This window comes from Oryctolagus cuniculus, chromosome 8 (genome assembly GCF_964237555.1).
Source record: "Oryctolagus cuniculus chromosome 8, mOryCun1.1, whole genome shotgun sequence".
Taxonomy (NCBI): domain Eukaryota; kingdom Metazoa; phylum Chordata; class Mammalia; order Lagomorpha; family Leporidae; genus Oryctolagus; species Oryctolagus cuniculus.
Genome location: NC_091439.1, coordinates 18,160 through 38,741, shown reverse-complemented (window position 1 = coordinate 38,741; position 20,582 = coordinate 18,160). Strand labels below are relative to the sequence as shown.

At 58.0% G+C, this 20,582-nt stretch overlaps 1 protein-coding gene across 3 annotated transcripts; it reads right to left on the bottom strand.

The window, feature by feature from the left end:
- Nucleotides 1–8,320: 8,320 nt before the first annotated feature.
- On the bottom strand, nt 8,321–19,445 carry CHMP7 (charged multivesicular body protein 7). Of its 3 annotated transcripts, none has more exons than XM_002723380.5 (10): nt 19,031–19,445; nt 17,451–17,622; nt 11,429–11,614; nt 11,220–11,353; nt 10,482–10,530; nt 10,150–10,269; nt 9,783–9,881; nt 9,558–9,618; nt 9,002–9,181; nt 8,321–8,798 (listed from the first exon to the last, which is right to left on the bottom strand). In XM_002723380.5, the coding sequence occupies exons 1-10, from the start codon at nt 19,327–19,329 to the stop codon at nt 8,746–8,748; spliced, it is 1,353 nt and encodes a 450-aa protein (XP_002723426.2). In that variant the 5' UTR covers nt 19,330–19,445; the 3' UTR covers nt 8,321–8,745. The 3 variants fall into 3 exon arrangements, with proteins under 3 accessions (XP_002723426.2, XP_008249967.2, XP_069903271.1); XM_008251745.4 differs by having other exon boundaries at nt 19,201–19,433; XM_070047170.1 differs by lacking the exon at nt 9,558–9,618.
- Between the last annotated feature and the right edge of the window lie 1,137 nt (nt 19,446–20,582).

The following is a 20,582-nucleotide window of genomic DNA, read 5'->3' as shown; positions in this document are numbered from 1 at the left end:
CATGACCACCATCACCATCACTGCTAGCACAACCACCACCACCACCATCACCACCACCACCATCACCACTACCACCACCACCATCACCACCATCACCATCACCACCATCACCACTATCACCACCATCACCACCACCACCACCACCACCATCACCACCACCACCATCACCATCACCACCATCACCATCACTGCTAACACAACCATCACCACCACCACCATCACCATCACTACCACCACCATCACCATCACCACCATCACCATCACTGCTAACACAACCACCACCACCACCACCATCACCATCACTACCACCACCACCACCATATCATCACCAACAGCACCATCACCACCACCATCACCATCACTACCACCACCACCACCATCACCACCATCACCATCATCATCACCATCACCACCATCACCACCATCACCACCACCATCACCATCACCACCACCACCATCACCACCACCACCATCATCACCACCATCACCACCACCATCACCACCACCACCACCACCATCACCACCACCACTATCACCACCACCATCATCATCACCACCAACACCACCACCATCACCACCACTACCACCATCACCATCAACACCACCACCATCACCATCACCATCATCACCACCAGCACCACCACCACCACCATCTCCCACTATCAACTCCATCACTATCACCACCAATCCCTGGTGAACCCATCTTATAGACTACACTCCAGCAGCAATGAAGGGCATGGCATGTTCCTGTGAGAGGACACTGGCTCTTGGCTGAAGGTAACCACGTCCACCATGGCCTGAGAGGTCCAGGGACCACAGCCACAGTCCAGGGGTAAGACCAGAGCCTGGCACAACTCCTGGCTAAGTGCCCAGGCCACAGGATTGCCGTGTCACACACACTGAGAGGCACACTTGGCTCCCCCATGCAGTGTGGGGGCCAGGCCCAGCAGCAAGGCAGAGGAGCACTGGGCAGCTGAGAGCAGCACAGTGCCACCGTGCAGGTAAACACAGGGTCACCTTGCAGGAAGCATTGGGGAACCCCCTTCCATCGGGTACACCTGCCAGCTCCAGCACAGCACTCTGGCAAGGTGGCAGGTGTGACCATAGGTAACCCCTAAGGAGGCCACTGCGCAAGGACAGCAGAGGCTGCGGCTGCATCTGTGAACCCCACGCCAGCTCTGTACTCTCCAGCTGGGCTGCACCCTGCATCACCGGTCTGACACCAAGGCAGCAGGATGGAGAGAGAAGAGATGAGAACTGAAATGGGCCAGGTCGCTGTAGTAGCCACCAGAGCTGCACCGAGGGTTACCTGCCGTTGGTAGCTGAAGGGGCTGGCCACAGGAGGTACAGGTGGGGCTCATATGCTATCGACAGTCACCCAGATATTGCAGGAGCCCCCAGAACGCACGCCAGGGGGCAGATATTTGGGCAGCCCCAGCAGAGTCCACTGGGGGTCTCAGGCGGCCAGGGAGAAAGCAAGACGCTTGAAGTGCAGGTGGCAGAAGTGCTGTCGCCGGCAGCACCCAACGGGACACTGCGAGCTGCACACAGGCAAGGAGTGGCTTGAGCCACCTGCCACCCGCGGCCCCTGCCCTCTGCTGGGGCTGCCGTTAAGGGCCCGGGGGCTGGGAGGTAAGGCGGCCACGGAGCTGGGTGGGAAGAGGCACAAGGCCACGTCGAGTGACCAGGACTGGAGGCGGCCCGGCTTCCCTCGGGTCGCTCTCCTGCGCCGGTGGGGGAGGTGTTCCCGGTGGGTCCCACCCTGGGAGCTGTGGACAGGTCTCCTCCTCTCCCGGTGAGGGAAGCGGGAGGCTCCGGCTGTAGCTCCCTGCCGCCTCCTGGCGTTGCAGGAGGTGAACTTCACCGACCAAGGGAGCCGGGGCTCGGAGGTGGGTGCCAGTACCGGCCACAGCCACCTGGGGACACCCGAGCGCACGGAGAGGGCAGGCGAGGAAGGCGTCGTCTGAGGACTCCCCGAGACAGGGATCCATCCGTCCTGGAGACGACCCTGCGCTCGCCGCAAACTTGCCGCGCGCCCCCCAGAGCCCTGCGCTCCCAGAGCTCGGCCGACCCCTTCGCCTTCCGCCCTGGGGAGCGCATGCCCCTCACCTCCCAGCCTGGGGGGCGTGCGTCCTTGAAGAAGCGCCGGTACTGCAGGTGCAGACGCCTGCCCCGCCCCTCGGCGCCCCACCCGAGCCACGCCCCATATAGGCCACGCCCCCAGCGGCCACACACACCCCTCGGGCCCCCAGGCCTTTTGCTGCAGAGCGACTCCCAGCACCCGCTTCTCGCTCTAAGCGTCCCTCGCAGCTGGGACAGGGCAGCGGGGACTCCGAGCCCAGACGCCTTGTCTTCTAGAAGGATCTCCTCTTTCCCGGGGGCCGCTGGCTGAGTGAGGAAGCAGTCCGGGAGCCTGAGGCCGGAGAGCCCTGTCTGTGCTGCCAGGCGCGGGGAGTCAGAATTCGGGATGGGACTTCGCCTCGTGCTGCCGTGCGAGCCCGCTGCAAGCTCCCGACGCTGTCACCGCAGCACACGCAGCTCTGGTGGCCGGCTGCTGTTGGCTCTGGCAAAGTGCCCAGCTCCTCGCAGAAAGGCAAATTACCTCGCCGGGAAAGCCCTCTGGACCAGAAAACTCACCCTAACCTAAGGAGGCTGCGGTTGCAAGGCCACGCGGCCGCATTTGGCACCTGCTCCCTTGCAGCGTGTTCAACACGTCTGAGTCCGCTCACTCTGGCTGCCCTGGTGGATTTTTTTTTCATTTTCACTTCTGGCCCAGCCCTGCTTCCTCGAAAGGATAAGGTTACAACGGGGCGTGGCTGAACAGTTGCAATCCGCTTTACCGCCAATGCTAGCCCGAGGCAACACTTAATTTTAGGAAACACAGTCGGTTCTCCCCTTGGGCTCAGCGGAAGAGGTTGGATCTGTAGACAAAGGCTAAAGAAAGCAGAGACACGTTCCAAAATTACTCCCTTTGCCAGGCCGGGATTGGGAGACTGACAGGCGAACCTCCCGTCTTTTTAGGCTATTTCTGTGCTAAGGATCAAGATACAGGGACCCTCATCATCATGCCGGCCAAAACTGGCCAGTTTGGGAAATTTAGCTGTTATCTCTCTAATCCAGATTTGTGTTTGGAAGGCCAGATAAACAAGCTTAGTTTAAACTTGAATAACCACTAACACTCAATTTTGATTTTTTTTTTTTAAAGCAGAAAGACAGAGATCTCCCATCTGCTGGTTCACTCCCCCGAATGCCCACAACAGCCAGGGCTGGGCCAGGCCAAGGCCAAGGAGCCAGAAACTCAATCCAGGAGCTCAGCCAGACGATGGCACCCTGTACTGTTTAGTGATGGCCCCAAGCTGTGTCTCCAGAGGATCTCAAGTGCAGCAAGCACTGTGCTTGGCAGACAGGAAGGACCCGAACGTGAGCCAGTGCGCATTTCTGCTGTCATCCCATTAAAATAGGAGCTAGAATGCAAGCCGGGGCCTTCCAGTCCTGACCCAAACAACCCCAGCTCTGCAACGCATACCGCTGTGCGGGCCCTCATGGCGCTGGCATCTTGGAGTTAGCTTCCTCCTCCACCCTAAAGCTCTGGCAGGAGGGACCACACCATCTCACCCTCATTTGGCAGGCCCCTTGAGTGTGTTCATTTTTGGCTTTGCTGGTGTGAGAACCGTGGCATATCATCCATGGCTGAATTCCCTTCCAGTGTGTTGAACCCAGATGCGTGGCTTTTCTCCCAGGCTACGCATTGTGTGAGAGCCGACAGAGCGGTGTGTCTCCATTGTAACAGCCCGTCAAGGACCTGGGACCACAGCACGGGCGCATCCTGCCCCTGCAGGAGGCGCTGGGCAACCCGTGGCCGCCACAGCTTCTGTTAGGCAGGAAGTTAGGTAGGAGCTTATGTGTGTGTGACATAAAGGCCTAAAGAGAAGACGTCTATGTCCAGCATATGCTGCATCTCAAAGTCATCCCGATAATGTTTCAGGGCAGCCAGGCCTTCGCATCCTGCGCTGCCCCCTTCTACCTGATAACCTGCCAGGTGGGGGTCCCCACCCCTTCTGCCTGACAGATCTTCCACAATCTCCCAGGTGCAGCCCAGTATCTGCATTTCAAACACCCTGCTCCGGATCCCCATTCTCTAGGGGGTCCTGCTCACCCTCACTCTGAACCCAGGATGGCGCCAGCTAGGCTTCCTCCTGTCTGATACCTTCAGGGGAAAACTCAGATAGGAGCTTCTTAATATTTACAGCCATGAAGTTTTTTGTTTCAGGAGGAGATGTGTGAGGACAAAGACCCATCTCCTTACCCCCCCCCCCCAACCTGGCGGTGCGCTCAGCCCTCTGCCTCTCTGCTGGGCCGCTGGCCTGGTCTGGCCAGGTGTAATCTCTCCACTCAACCATGTAACCTCACTCCACCCCCCGACCCTGCACTCTCTCCCAGGTCCTGTCTGGAGAGGTGCCCATCCATTCTTATGATGTCCCTTCCCTAATAAACTTTGCTACCTTTACTTTCCACTACTCTGTCTCACGCCTGAATTCTTTCTTGCACGAAGACAAGAACCCTGCATTTCTCCGGTAACATTTCCTGCACAGCTGATGGGTGCAGATCAGCAAAGCAACTCAGTTAAGACTGTCCTCAGTTTGCCTAAAGCCTGGGAGCTGGCCAGCCAGCATCTCTCTCTCTCTCTCTCCTTTTTTTTGAAAGGCAGAGTTAGGCAGTGAGAGAGAGACAGAGAGAAAGGTCTTCCTTCCACTGGTTCACCCCACAAATGGCCGCTATGGCGGGTGCTGCGCTGATCCGAAGCCAGGAGCCAGGTGCTTCCTCCTGGTCTCCCATGGGGTGCAGGGCCCAAGGACTTGGGCCATCCTCCACTGCACTCCCTGGCCACAGCAGAGAGCTGGCCTGGAAGAGGGGCAACCGGGACAGAATCCAGTGCCCCGACCAGGACTAGAACCTGGTGTGCCAGCACCACAGGCGGAGGATTAGCCTAGTGAGCCACAGCGCCGGCCCAGCCAGCATCTCTTAAGAGGCCATTTCCAATCCGTAGAGGTCAGTGTTGTGGCAGATTTGACAATCCAGGGAGGCTGACCGGCCAGTCCCCAGTACAAGCACCGATGTGGATTTCAGAGAAAAAGCCCACATAGAAAGTCTTGAAGAGTTAGTGGTTTTTGAGTGTGGTAACGAGCAGCCCAGCCTGGCATAACAGAGAATACCCAGCCGGCTGGACGCCAGCAAACCTAAATTTCCTGGGAGCTCTGTGACCTTGGGTGAGTCTGCTACAAGCCTCAGTCTCCTCATCTGCAGAATGGAGGCTTTGGCTCCTTCTGGTTCTCACATTCTGAGAAGTCCATGACCTTTTGTGTGTCTCTCTGCATGAGAAAAGGACCTGGGCTTTTCCCAGAGTAGCTGCAACTCGAGTGAAAAATGAGATGAGGGCACAGAAACATTGAGATACGCCGGAAGCAAGTTTGCTCAAACTCACCCACCGACCTCAGAGCATGGCTTCAGAGTCCTTGTGCGTCAGCGGCTCCCTCCGTGGGCTCAACCTTCTCTCTCTCTCTTTTTTTTTTTTTTTTTTTTTTGACAGGCAGAGTGGACAGTGAGAGAGAGAGACAGAGAGAAAGGTCTTCCTTTGCCGTTGGTTCACCCCTCAATGGCCGCTGCGGCTGGCGCACCACACTGATCCAAAGCCAGGAGCCAGGTGCTTTCTCCCGGTCTACCATGCGGGTGCAGGGCCAAGCACTTGGGCCAAACTCCACTGCACTCCCAGGCCACAGCAGAGAGCTGGACTGGAAGAGGAGCAACCAGGACAGAATCCGGCACCCCAACCGGGACTAGAACCTGGTGTGCCAGAGCTGCAGGGAGGATTAGCCTAGTGAGCCAAGGCGCCGGCCCCTACTCTCTCTTTTTAAAATGCATTTGAAAGCCAGAGACATATAGAGATATTTCAGAAGCAGAGAGGGAGGGAGGGAGAGAGACTCCCACCTACTGGTTCACTTCCCAAATAGCCGCCACAGCCAGGGTTGGGCCAGGCCGAAGTCGGGAGCCAGCACTGTCCAGGTCTCCCATATGCATTAGCTGGGAGCTGGATAGGGAGCAGAGTAGCCAGGACTCAGGCTGGCATTCTGATACGGGCTGCGGGCCTCCAAGCAGCGGCTTAGTCTGCTGCACGACGCCCACTCGCACACTCTGCTTCCGTCGGGCAGCAGATTCAAGACGAGGATCATACAGAGGACAGAGGGTGCCTAAGACAGCAGGGGTGCAGAAGTCACCTTCCTAGATGACAAGTCAGGGGCCCGTTTTCCCGAAGCCGCATGGCTGGGTAGCAGGAAGGCAAACCCGGCGCTGGGTTTCCCAGCTCCCAGGCAGGACGGCACCCCTCCCTCCCTGGCTGCAAAAGTGACCTCAGATTCATCCCATTCTTCTCCCTACTTCTCTAAGCAGGATCAGACAGACAATTCTCATTGTGACATTGGAGATTGTGCTACAAGGTCTGAGTATCTGAGGAAGGACTCCCAGGCGGGCAACAGCGTTGGTGCAGCGCTCTGAGCCCAACGTGCTGGTTCCTGAACTTGCAAAGGGCACGTGGCTCTCCAGGGTTGGCATCCGTACAGGTGTCATCGGGGTCTATGCAAACTCACCAGCTCCCTTAGCAAACCAAGAGGGGAGAGGATCCCCACGTGGGCTCCTCCCTGATCCAAGGCTCAGCAGCATAGTGGGGGAGGGGCACATGCTGGTGAACCCTCAGCCCACAGACAGGTGCCACCCCCACCCCAGCTTGTTTTCTGATCCAAGGACAGACTCAACATCTTTTAATTTCCTGTAGCGAAGTATTGGACTGAATCATTTCAGCAAGGATTCTTCAGCGGCTCAGGACAGCGAGAGAGAAAGAACCAGGAGACCAGGTACTGAGACTCAGCAAGTGCAGGCCAAGTCCTCCCAGGGAGAACTCCCACCGCACACTTCTCTCCTGGGGCCCAGCAGCTCAGTTTCGTGTTCTGATTAGATCCTGGGGCTTTAGATTCTCCTGAGGCTGCCTCTCCCTGGCCGGTTCACTGAGCTGCACACCTAGCACTGGCACACATGGAAGATGTTTCCTCACCTCTGCAGCCTCCAAGCCCACCTCCCCAGAGGGCACGCCAGGCAGCATGCATGCCACACACGGAGCAGGTGCTGGGGAACAGTGGTGCCCGGCAAGGCCATGGCATGGTCCCGTGGGTGGAAGGAATCAGGTCACTTAGAGGACAGAGACCAAGCAGTGGCAAAGCAAACCAGGGCTCACCCAAGTCCTCCCCAGGGCAGCCTGAGTGCCTGATGACTGACCACGTTCCCACTGAGGACCTAAGTGTGGATATGCCGGGGGCCCTGCGGGAGGCACGAAGGGACAGGATGCCTGACACACCCTCCAAGAGAGACAAGGACAACAACTTGTTTTTTTTTTCTTTTAATTATTTACCAGATAAAAAAAAGAAAAAATAGTGATTGTTTCTCTTCACCCCCAACATTTCCGTTTACCAAGGTCGAGTGGGAGAGACATTCACGGATCAGCGATTCGTGCTCCTTGCCTGGAGCAAATTCTTCCCCTCTGCTCTCTGCCACTTGAAGCGGGAGGGACAGGGCAAAGGGCTCCAGGCAGACGTCCCGGCAGCTGGGCGGCACAGTGGCAGTGTTCCTGTCACCTTCCTTCTCCCCGCGGCCAGAGCCCTCTTCATCCCCGGAAGCAGGAAGGCGGGACCGCGGGAGGCAGGGCCGGGGCAGCTCCTGGCACGTCCGGCAGCACGCCACGCCTGCTGCTTCTATTGCACATCCTGGCTCAGAGCCCTGGCCCTGAGGGCGGGCAACAGGTGAAAGGCTTCCCCACCCACACACAGGAGCTGGCCGTGGCCACGCGCAGGAAGGGGAGGCGTGCTGTGCGGCCTGTCTTGGGAAGCGCACACAACTTTTACACGAAGTGATTCCACGAGGGGCCCAAGGAAAACTTGGGCCTCTGTACAGCGGGATCTGGGGTTGGCCACCCTGGGGCCCTGTGGTCACCAGGACCTGTCCCTGCTGAAGCTCAGAAGCCCGAGAGCGACCCTACGCTGGGAGCAGGTGTTCTTCCGCACAAGATGGAAGAGGCAGTGGCACCAGGCACACAGCCTCCGACCGCCTGGACTCTGAGCCTCGCAGGGGTGACCTTGTGTTCTGAATACCTGGACGTCTGGACAACTGACCTTAGGGAAAGAGCATGTTTCTCCATAACGGGGCAGCTCTCGAATCTTCTGAAGAAAACTCTCGAGTGTTTGATTCTCAATCCCATAACCAATGGAAACAGAGCAGAGCAGGGTAAGCTGTTTAAGTGACATTACTGACAGACTCAATGCCTTTCAAAACCGTGGGGGGCGGGGCAGGGCGGGGCGGGGAGACTGGTTCTGATTTGGCCCAGCTGCACGTCTCCTCCATCACTGGCTGCAGGGAAGCTGGGGGGGAGACGACACCCACGAGGAGTGCAGGCGGTGGGGACCACGGGCACACGCAGCTGTGCAGATCCTGGCACGGTACAGCTGAGAAGGCAGGTGCGCCACGGTGCGGCTGGCGCAGGCCCGGTCTGTCCTGGACCAGGTGGAGGCTCGCTGGGCAGCAGCCAGGTAAACCAGAGCGGGTCTCCTTCCTCCTCTTCCCAACCAAATCCCAAAGCTTCTCCTTTAAATAATTATGTACACACACACAAGCTTGTCTCTTTCACACGAGGGTCCTATAATGGCTTTAGAGAGTCGGTTCCAATTGCCTTTTTGGAGATTTACTGCTTGGGACCAAACCTGCAAGGAAAAGAAATGGCCGGGCACTACTAGAGAAGATCTCCAGGCCAGAGGCACCCCGGTGGCTCAGGGACCAAGTCCTCACATCGACGCCGACCCCCACCCCCTCACAGGACCCTGAGCTGGGCACAGTGGGCTGACCTGCGTCAGCTCAGTGCCTGGCTCCTCAAGGCCACCAGCAGGGCTGGGAAAGAGAGCCATACCTCCCTCTGACAAGGACAGTTTCTCCAGTTCGGCTTCAAGTTCGGCGTCCGAGATCCGAGGGTGAGGCACACTGTTGGCGGGAAGCGGCTTGGGGGCGCTGTCGTGCAGCTCCAGAGGGTCTTTGGTGGTGTCCTGAAGGAGGATGTCCAACTCCTTCTCCAGCTCCTCACTGTCGAAATCTGGAAAGACAGGGCCACGTGAGGACACGACCTGCAGGCCGGGGACAGCACCTGCGCCAGACAGAGAGGGGGAAGCTCAGGCAGTCACTTGTCCCCACGCAGAGCCAAGCCATCAAGGAGGTCTACTTTGTCACACAGTCCCACGGAAGGGGCTCTGCTTCCCCCTGTCCTTGATCTGGGGGTGGGGGGCTCAGCCCAGCCTACCAAGGAGGAAACAGAAACTCCCCCAGCTGCTCCTGCAGATGAGTGGCCAGCAGAGGCCAGGGCGGGGCAGGCTGGCCTGCGCCAGGAAGAGCAAGTGCAAGTGCAAAGCCAGCACAGCACAAGGACGTGGAGTGCCCTTAGAAACAAAGGCAGCAGCGTACTCTCCACTCACCTATGCCATTGGTCACCCCACCAGCCAGAGTCTGCGAAACTTCATCCTGGGTGTCACACAGCTGCAAGAGACCAGCAAGGCCTTGACCCAGGAACGGAGCCCCTGAGCACCTCCCAGTCCTAAGGGGAAAACTTGTCCTGGCTTCAGAGGAAGCTTCCTCAGGCTCCCAAGGGCATGAGTCAAGTTTGGGAAAGGAGGACGAAGTCCACGGGCCCCTCCCTGTACCTCCTGGATCTGGTCGACGAGGCTCTCCGCCTTCTCCACGGTGACGTCCTTCATGGAGAGTTTCAGGGCGCCCACCCCAGCCTGGTAGGCGTGGAACACCTGAAGGGAAGCAGTTACCGATTCAGATGGCGACCATGTGGGAAAACACAGGCCACATGGCTTCATCTCCCAGAGATCGCGTTGGAGGTTTTGGCCACCCGAGCTCAATTCACCCAGCGTCCGCTGAGGCTAAACCCCCTGACAAGGACAGCGAAGGCAACCCCAGTCACATCCTCAAAGAGCCCAGGTCTCCTCCCCACAGCACAGCCCTGGCGGGGCTGAGCGGCGCCTGCTGGAGCCAGGGCGGGGCCGGGCAGGGAGCGGCTACCATCTGATCTGTCTGGGAGGCGTAGATGCGGTCCAGGATGCCCTGCACGGTGTCCAGCTTGGCGTGCAAGGCCTCGATGCGCTTCTCCGTCCGCTGCCTGGCCTTCAGAGACCTCAGCGCCTAGGAGGGCAGGGAGAGTCAGGTCAGGGCCGGACTGAGCAGCCCAGGGGGCACTCCCGGCCTCTTCCCTCTCCTTAGTAAAACAGGCTGGGGTGCCTGCAACGCCCAAGACCCTGCTCCCCCCGAGCACCAAGCAGGCTGCTCGCCAAGCTGCAGGGCCCCGCCCTCCCAGCCTGCACACTGCGTTGTGGCAGGAGGGGCTGAGAACCCACCAGCTGCTTCTTTCCTGCTCGGCACGCCCGGCGGGCTTCTTCTTTACACCTGTGACACAAAGGGGTGGGTCAAGGCGACTGGGCCATGGGATGGGGCGAGCGGGTCCTGGAGGGCCCCCCAGAGCGGCACTCATTAGGGGTTTCAATGTGAAGATCAAACCCACTCCACCCTAAGGCAAGAACACAATGCTTGGGCGTCCACAGCCCAGCTCACGCAGCCCGCCATGACGCAGGCTCGGGCGTGCGCGTGTGGGAAGCCAGCGAGGCCCCTGCATGCCTCTTCCCATGGCGGGAGGAAAGCAATCAATTCCCACACTGTAATGACTTCGCCTCTGACACGACTGGGTTTCACTCCAGTTCTCATTCAGCACCTGCGGGCGCCCTTCTCAGAGACGGTTTCTAGGGCTCTCCTGCAGTCATCCAGGGGCAGGAGCAGGGGTCCCCGAGCGAAACCCCTGCGAAGGTGGAGACACGCTCACTGCTGGGTTCCAGTCCCTAAGACAACGCCTGGCATGACAAACGCTGGCCGCCTGGCAGCAGGCATGGGGGGCGTACGGCCAGCATTAGCACTGTGACCCCGGGCCAACCAGCAGGCCCCTTTCACCCTCCCCCATGAGAGTGTGTCCCGTGAGTTCTGCACCAGGCCATCAGTGCTTCTGCACACAGCCAACACCACACAGACACCAGGGCTTCGAGGGCCGGCCAAGGTGGGAAGGGCCCGCGGGCAGCAGCAGTTACCTCTCTGCTTCCTGGGATAAGGACTCCACCTTGCGCGAGAGAAGCTGCTCGCTCTGCATCAGCTGGTACACCCCGACATCCACGTCGTTCACGGGCGAGACCTTGGCGTGTGGGCCCCGGGCGAACTTGACAATCTGGAGACAGGGAGTGGTTACTGAGCCCCTCCCGCAGACGCCGGGACCCCCGGCAGACACCCCGTGCCGCCGTACCTTCTCCCCGTTCTGCTCCAGCACGGTGACTCGCTTCTCCTTCTGCAGCTGCAGCAACACCAAGTAGAAGGTCCGCTCGTCCGGGCAGGAGTTCGCGCACAGGGTGCTCAGCTCCGCCAGCGCCACCACGGGGTGCGAGGAGAGCGGGGAGTTCTGGTACAGGCGGTACACCTCCTCGGCCTTTTCCTGCGGGGCAGCAAAGCGGGCCCCCAGTGAGCCCTGGCGCTGAGCCCAGACTGTGACCGTGCAGGGCAAGCACGGGCGCCCGGACCCATCCCCCATCACACAGCAGCTTCTTTTTAAAAGATGTATTTATGTATTTGAGAGACAGGGCGAAGAGAGGGAGGGACAGACAGACAGTGAACCATTCACTGGTTCACTCTCCAAACGGGGCGACGGCCAGGGCTGGGCCAGGCAGAAGCCAGGAGACTGGAATTCCATGCTGGTCTCCTACACGGGTGGCAGGACCAGCTGCTTCCCCGGCGCATTAGCAGGAAGCCGGAGCGGAAGCACGGCAGCTGGGCTCGAGCGGGCGCTCTGGTATCGGATGCTGACCACAAGGCTGGCAGGTTAATCCACTGAGCCGTAACACCAGCCCCAAGCAGTGGCTTCAGAAGGAAAAGGCGTGTGTGTTGTCTAAACCTGGGGGAACGCCTGGGGACTGTGTTTGAAATGCGGTACAGGAAACGCTGCAGCCAGCCCTGCGCTGGCTCTTCCCTCAAGGACTTTACAATATCCTGGGGCTCCAGGGGAGAAGCAGGCAGTGACATGTGGGGGAACGGGGCAGGACCTGGAGGGTGGGCACGACGCCACCCAGCCCGAGTGACCCTGCCCTGGCCAGCCTCTCAGTGTCCCTCTCACGATCACAAGAGGGGGGATGAGCTGACATCTAATTCCCTTCCGATACCACTCCAGACGTGGACACCACTGAGCCCATAAAGACTCAGGAGAAAGCATGTGGCCAACAGGCGGGAGTCAGCCAGTGAGAGACTCAAGACGCAACAGCTCCAAGAAGCGACGCCACTCTTCCCCGCATGCACGCACACAGATATATGTACTGAGGTGCAGGGAAGAGGCTGGGAAGACGCAGGCAAGACGCAGGCAAGACGCCTGGAGATCCAGAGGAAGACAGCTGTGGAGAGTTCTGAGGTGGGAGCCAGGCACCAGCTGAGGCAGGGGCCAATCGTGCACCCTGTGTACGGAAACAGGAGTCCGCACTGCGCGTTTACCACGTGGAAGGCCAGGGAGGGGCAGGAGCGTTTCGGTCCTGTATAAGCCGTGATGTCTTCTACGTCACGCTCTGCTCTGCAAGCGGAGGCCAGCACCGAAGGGAACTGACGAGCCGACAAAGGACGCACTGCCGAGCCGGGAGCAGAGGCAGGGAGACCTTCTATGCAGAAGACGTGCAGCTGCACAAGAGAACGTGTGGCCGCAGGAACAGAGAAGGGGTGAGCCCAAGCAAAATGCAGAAGATACGACGGGCAGTCCCTAGCAGCTGGGTACAGGGCTGACGGAGAAAGGGGACCAGGCTCTGGCGCGATGGACTGGCAGATGTGACGCTAATAATTAGCAGCAAAAATACAGCAAAGACAAAGCAAGCCATTCTGATCATGTTGCTTTGTGACACCTGAGAATGTCCAACACGATATGCAGAGCAGGTGACTGGATACGCAAATCTGAAGCTCAAAGAGACACCCGCACAGAAGCCAGAGCTGGAAGTCCTCTCGTCCACGTACGGATGGGAATCAAGACCCTGAGAGCCCGACAGGCAGAAGGAAGAGCAAGTGGCCCTCAAAACAGACCCAGGGAGTGATAGGCGAGCCAAGGCGAACCTGCAGTGTCACGCAAGCAAAGTCAAGGGGAGATCTGAGGAAGCGTCAAAGGCGGCACAGGAGTCTGACAGAGCCCAGGGGTGTCACTAGAGGCGACGGCTCCAGCATTCAGAGCACGAGGATGCCGGCACACAAACGGGCTAATGGCATCCACGCCAATACAAGCCACTGAGACAACTCAGTCCCGTCTGCAAATACACAAAAACAGATACCCAAGTGTTGGCATGTAAATTGAAAAAATGAAAGTACAAAGTAATTTTAGAAATACAGACAAATAGGGGCCGGTGCTGTGGCATAGTGGGTAAAGCCACCACCTACAGTGCCTGCATCCCATATGGGCTCCAGTTCGAGTCCCGGATGCTCCTCTTCCAATCCAGCTCTCTGCTGTGGCCTGGGAAAGCAGTAGAGGATGGCCCAAGTCCTTGGGCCCCTGCGCCCATGTGGGAGACCCGGAAGAAGCTCCTGGCTCCTGGCTTCAGATCGTTGCAGCTCTGGCTATTGTGGCCAATTAGGGAGTGAACCAGTGGATAGAAGACCTCTCTCTCTCTCTCTCTCTCTCTCTGCCTCTCCTCTCTCTGTGTAACTCTGACTTTCAAATAAATAAATACATAAATATTTTTTTTAAAAAATAAATACAGAAGAATATTCAATTAGGCTTGAGGTAAAAGATGCTTTCCAAAGCAAGCCCAGAAATTCAGTCACCATAAATGAAATCCTGGGAAATCCGATTGCAGAGATATGAAAACTTCTATACACTAAAAGGTGTCATAAATAAAAAGCCAGCCAGCAACAGAGAAACAATACTTCCATCCCCCATACCAAATAAGTTACACTCGCAAGTATCCATCTCTACCATGGAAAGAACTCTACAAATTAATATCAAAGGGGCCAGCGCCCTGGCAGATGAACAAGCCCTGTCTCTCTGCCTCTGCAACTCTGCCTTTCAAACAAATCAGTAAATCTCTAAAACAATTTTAAAAAATAAAAATTAATATCAAAGACAAACAGGAAGAATCACTTTGGTCTATTAAATTGCAAAATTTAAAAGGCTGATGCTATCTGGTGCTAACAGAGACACTGGGAGCCTAGTTAGTCTCTCTGAGACAGTCTGATGAAAGTGTACATTAGTACAAACTTTTGAAAAGTAATCTGGAAATTTTTGTTAAAACTTGGAAAGAAAATATGCCTTTCTAGAAATCAATTCCATTAAATAAATGTATGCACAATGCTGCTAAAGGAGCATTTTTTTGTAAAGGCAAAATGGAGAGAGAAAATGGAATGACTTCGCGTCCATCTGTGGGGAGATGGTTGCATAACCTGTGGCCTGTCTGCAGGTTACTGTGTAGCCGTCAACAAGAATGAAGTAGACCTCACTGAGAAGGGCCTAGAAAGATGCTCACAATGAAGTGGAAAGAAAAAACAGGTTGGCGTTCCGGCCCAGTTGGCTAAGCCACCACTTACAAAGCCAACATCCCATGAGTGCTACGTTGAGTCTTGGCTGCTCCACTTCTGATGACCCAAGTACCTGGGCCCTGCCAGCCACGTGGGAGACTCGGGCTGAGTTCTTGGTTTCTGGTTCCAGCCTGGCCTAGACCCGGCTGCTGTGACCATCTGGGGAGTGAACCAGCAGATGGAAGACCTCTCTCTCTCCCCCGCCGGGTCACTCCGCCTTTCAAATAAATACATCAATCTCAGAAAGACAGAAAAAACAGCATGCTGCGACAATTCCACTTCCAAAGGAAACAGAAGATGTGTGTAGGTGCCTGGTTGGAAGCCGCCACGTCCTCTCCCATTTAACCAGGATTTGCTGACTGCCCACCATGCAGCCTGACTCTTCCTGGGATCCCAGAGCCCAGGGAGCTCCTCCCTTCCAGCAGCACAGAGGACAAACATGGAAATACGTAAGATCGACTTCTACGAAGTACATGGTTTGGTGCCCCGCAGGGCTCAAAGGTTTGTCTCTCTGCCCGAATACGATAGCCCAACACAATTCCACCTCCCCCCACTCCGTCTCCACCTTGCGCTCAAGAGTGCAAAAGCACATCTGTGGGGAGTCAGGGGTCCGTCTCTGACTCCAGGTGGGAGACGGGGTGATGTGTGGGGCTGCAAAGAGGACCTAAGCTCGGATCAGACCTCCAAGCGATCCCGCAGTCTCTGGAGCTCAAGGCACTGGCTAGGGGATAACCATGGTGAGAAGAGGCACCCCAAGGAAACATGTGGCGCTCAGTGAAGAGTCCTGAGGGTCGGGGGTCCAGGGGGAGCCAGGTAGATCCTGGGGACCGCCTCAATCTGAGACCCAGAGTGCTGGGGCCCAGGGAGGTGAGGAAACGTGGGTGACTCTCCTGAGGGAGTGATTCTGAGCTGGCTCCAGCTACATGGAAGCTTCCTGGGCTACACAAGGCCCTAAGCTGGGCTTGGTTTGTAACTCTCGAAAATAACCACAAGGGCCACATTGTGGCACAGTGGGTAAGCTGCAGGCTGCGACATCGGCATCCTATACAGAACCAATTCAAGTCCCTGCTGCTCCACTGCTGATCCAGCTCCCTGCCAGTGCATCTGGGAAAGTGGCAGAAGAGGCCCAGATACTTGGGTCCCTGCACCCACGTGGGACAGCTGGATGGAGTTCTAGGCTCCTGGCTTTGGTCTGGCAACCCTGGGTGCTGCAGCCATTTGAGGAGTAAACCAGCTGATGGAAGCTCTCTCTCTATCCCTCCCTCTCTGTCACTTTTGCCTTTCAAACAAATAAACAAATCTTAAAGGAAAAAAAGCACTACTGTCTTCAGTGTCCTTCTGCCTCCTGGTGTCCAGTCCACTTTGCAGACACACATACACACACACAGAGTCTCCACACCCTGTCCACGGTGGTGCTGGTGCAGTGTTGGGGCTGGGGCAGGTTTGCACTGGGTTGTGGAGTGGAGGCTGAGACAGCGGTGCCAACAAAGGCTGGTCAAGGAGAGTGAGAGAGCAGTGACTAGGCAGGAGCCCAAGCACATAGCAGAGGTGATGTGATGGGAAAAACTTGAGTGTGTGTGCAGGCTAAAGGAGAATATAAATGGGAGAGAGGGGCCGGCGCTGTGGCAGCGGGTAAAGCCACCGCCTGCAGTGCTGGCATTCCATATGGGTGCAGGTTCAAGTCCCGGCTGCTCCACTTCCGATCCAGCTCTCTGCTATGGCCTGGGAAAGCAGTAGAAGATGGCCCAAGTGCTTGGGTCCCTGCACCCACGTGGGAGACCTGGAGAAAGCTCCTGGCTCCTGGCTTCAGATTGGCATAGTTCCAGCCATTGTGGCCAGTTGAGGAGTGAACCAGTGGATGGAAGAGCTCTCTCTCTCTCTCCCTCTCTGCCTCTCCTCTCTGTGTGACTCTGTCTTTCAAATAAATAAATAAATAAATCTTTAAAAAAAATGGGAGGGAAACGGAACACACAGAGTGAGAGGCCTCCTGATAGGTCAAGGGGACAGACTCGAGAGCACACAGGGGACAGGGGAAGACACTTCTCTCTCGGAGCCAAGGGAGAGATGGACTCAGAGGAGGCTGAGCTCGAGGTGGAAGGGCCGCATACTGGAGGCCTGGCCCGGGAGACTCACCTGCTCAGTGAAGTGCCTGCAGTCAAGGCAGGAGAATGAGACAGAGGGGAGAAGACCAGAGGCTCTGGGGGCCCCTAAGTCCGGGCACAGGGCCTCTGCCCAGCAGGGAGGATCTGCTGGGTGTCTCCTGGTGTGGACCACGGCAGACGCAAAGGCGCTGGGGTCCTGAGCAGGGAGTCAGTGCAGCCATCAGGAGAGCGGGCCCCGAGGAAGCTGCCTGAGCGGGGGAAGGGATCAAGGCCCCCAGTGGGCCTTGTGGAGGCAGAAGGGCGAGGAGGGCGGAGGGCAGCCAGATGAGCAAGGGGACACGGGCGGACAGCAGAAAAGCTGGGTCTCCTGCACTGATCTGGGGGGCACAGCTGAGAGCCACGTGGTCCTCACGAATCCCGAGACACCCTCATCCAGGAGGCAAAGCATTGCCTACACCGCGGCTCACCATTCGGGCCTCCAAACGCCAGGGAAGGATCAGCGTCACTGGCCACTCCAGACAGAGGACCAGCCCTGAAACGGGAGAGTCTGACAGACGCGGCATGAGCAGTGCGCCCTGGGAGGCATTCAGCTACCCACCCCAGAGGACACGCAGGCCCCGCCCTCAGAGCACCCACCTTCAGCAGCTCCACGGCCACCAGCACCTCCTCGGCCGGGACCTTGCTATCCCCCAGCACGTTAGAGAGGGTCCACTTGAGGGGCTTCAGCAGGAAGACTCCGACCCCCCAGGAGATCCAGCTGCTGTCCACACTGGCCATGAAGTCTGACTCCCGCTGCAGCTCCCCTCGGCTGCAGGAGACAAAGAGAAGGCCGTGTGGCAGCACTGAATGCGAGGTCCCGTTCCACCCCTCACGGGCGAAGTTCATGCTCCCCATGACCATTTATGAGGCTCCTACTGTGTGCTGCCGCTGTGAGCAGCAGCACTTGATACTCCAGCTGCAAGCCTCATCACAACTCTGCACGATAGCTGGGGTCGGCGGCATCTTCACTAATGAGGAACAAGGAGTGACCGCAAAAGAGCAAGGCCAAGTCCAAACCATGATCTGTCTGGCTGCAAAATGCCCGCGCCCCCCTCGCAGCCCACAGGCACACAAGGCTCCTGGGCCAACGCTGACCCTCAGCTAGGGTGGAGACAGGAGGTACAGGTTTCTCTGCACCAGAAATAACGTGAGCAGCTCAATTTACTGACTGCACACCTTGGGCCAGTCGCTGCGCTGAGGGCTGTCTTCAAATCCCCACAACAAGCCTAGGCGCCCTGATCATCAGCATTTTGTGACTGGCCAAACTGATGGGCGTCCCAGACGCTGGAAGCGGCAGCCCTGGTCTCGTCCCTCCCCCTGCCCCACGGGATGGACTGCCACAGTGTCACCCCGTGCAAAGGTGCGGGGGACAAACGCAGCAAAGCAGCCTCAGAAAAAGCAGACAACTGGGAGGAAAATGAAACAAAACCAGGGCTGACTGCCTGCTTCCTGCACTTAGGGAGGCCCCGTGCGGGGCTGGGCTCAGCACCTGCACAGCTCAAGTGCAAAGCACTCAGCACCCTGAACACCTGTGGCCCCATCCGGGTCCTCAGGTGCAACCTGCGGCGGACACCCGACCAAGTGACCTGAATCGGCCACTCGGGCTCTTTCTCCGCCTGGCCAGCCCAAACGGTGTGTGCCGGACATGTACAGACCGCACAGTGCTGTTCTGTGAGCTACCCTCTGCTTGCGGCCAGCCTCTCACCTACGGCCCCTGCAGGGCCCCGAGATGCCCCACAAAGCCCTCACCCGCCGTCGCGTCCCCTGCGCTCCACACAGCCCCGATCAAGGGCAAGTCAGAGGGGCCAGACGCATGGCCCGGGCCGGGGCTGCCCTCTCCCCTACCGCTGCCCTCTTCCCAGCTGTGCCCGTCGATAAACCCTGCAGATCTGAGACCTCCTGCCCCGGCTTCACCCGAAATCGGACACAACGGGACCCCAGCCCAGACACATCACCGCCACCTCCGCCAGGCTTGCTTTTAGCCCCGCCGCCCGGAAGCCACATAATAGGACTTCTCGGGCCCCCCAACATCTGCCCGGGCCCTCTCCGCTCCTCTCTCCAAACACCCACAGCCCGGCCTCCGCCGCCGCCCGCTGACCACTCCGCACGCCGCGCCGTCCGAGCCCGAGCCCAGGCCGCCGGCCGCCCATCCCTCCCGGCCCGGGCCCGCCCCTCACCGCAGCAGGTCCTGCAGCACCGTGGCCAGCCCCAGCGGGACGCTGCCCTTGCGCTGAAAGGCCTCCTGCAAGTCCCGCAGACGCAGGCGCACCACCCCCTGGCGGCGGCTGTGGCTCAGCACCAACGGCGCCCAGAAGCCCATCTTGCTGTCCCAGTCGGTGCTGTTCACCTCGCGACTCCTCTTGAACGCGGAAAACAGGAAGGACATGCGCTCCTCATCCTCCTCCCACTCGGGGGGCAGCAGGCCCGCCGGGTCTCCCCCGGCCGGCGCCTCGGCCTCCCGCTCCGGGGACCACATCGGAACCCCAGCCCCGCCAAGGCCCCGAACACAGCCCTGGACCTGGTCCCCTTCCGCCCAAGTCCCCTCTCGGCTTCCGTTCCTCGAACACCTCCTCCTCTTCTGTCATCGCGTCACCGCCGCCCGCGGCGTGAAATAAGTCCTTCACGTCCTCAGGGCGCAGGCGTCGCGCTGTCCTCCTTCGGCCAGGAGGCGGGATGATGACGTTATGTTCGGAGAGACACAGAGCGCTTGCGCTGACCCCCTCCTGCCGCGCTCTTTGTGAGGAACGGAGCGCTTTGCGCGTGCGCGACGAGTAGGCGCGCGTTGCGCCCCTTGTTGAATTATGGTGTGGAGCGAAAGCGCTCTAGAGAGGGAAGTGAGTGGCTTCAAGGGTTGGGACTGGCGGTAGCTCCCGGGTCAGGTATGTGGTTACACAGAGGTATATATCCACTGACATTTCTGGCTCATTTACTGTTTGCCCAAGCAATACCATGACAACCCTGTGAAGTTAGGTTTGGAGACTGTCTCCATTTTGCAGAAGGGAAGATGGTATTGATTTATACTATTATTTTAAGTATGGTGAGGAACATTCCTAAAAAGAATAGTGTGGGATGTAAGGAAATAAGTTGAGCCCTAAAAAGCACAATTTTCCAGAAGGCTTTCTTTCTTTCTTTCTTTTTTTTAAATCTATTTGAAAGGCATAGAGAAAGAGTTCAAATTCCCACCTGCTGGTTCACTCCCCAGTGGCCCCGGGGAAGCCGGGAACTCGGAACTCCATCCGGGTCTCGAGCGCTTGGGCCATCCCTCGGATGCCAGGCACATTAGCAGGGAGCTGGATCAGAAGTGGGGCAGCTGGTGCTGCACAAGATGGCGGCTTACCCTGCTGTGCCACACACTGGCTCCAGAAGCATTCCTTCCATGTTGTCATGCCCAGTGACACAGCTGGTTGGCTTCCGCTGGGAAGACAGACCAAGTGGTTTCCCACCCTGTGTCAGAGGAAGCAGCCGATCACGAGTGGTGGAAGAATCTGGTGGAGCAACCTGGCAGGGTGAGCAGAGTTAGGCTGACGGAGGAGCATGCTACACGGAGCAGCAGAGGGGAGCCAGAGGCTGGCTGTCACAGCATGGACGCCAGTCTGAGGTGTGTACATGTAGCAGGGGTCCCTGCTTGGTTAGAGTGACTTTTTTCCCATGATCCAACAGGTTTTCCCATGCAGGTGACTTTCATTTCTGCACAAGGGTGGGGAGCCTCCAACACCCTTAGTTTGGGGA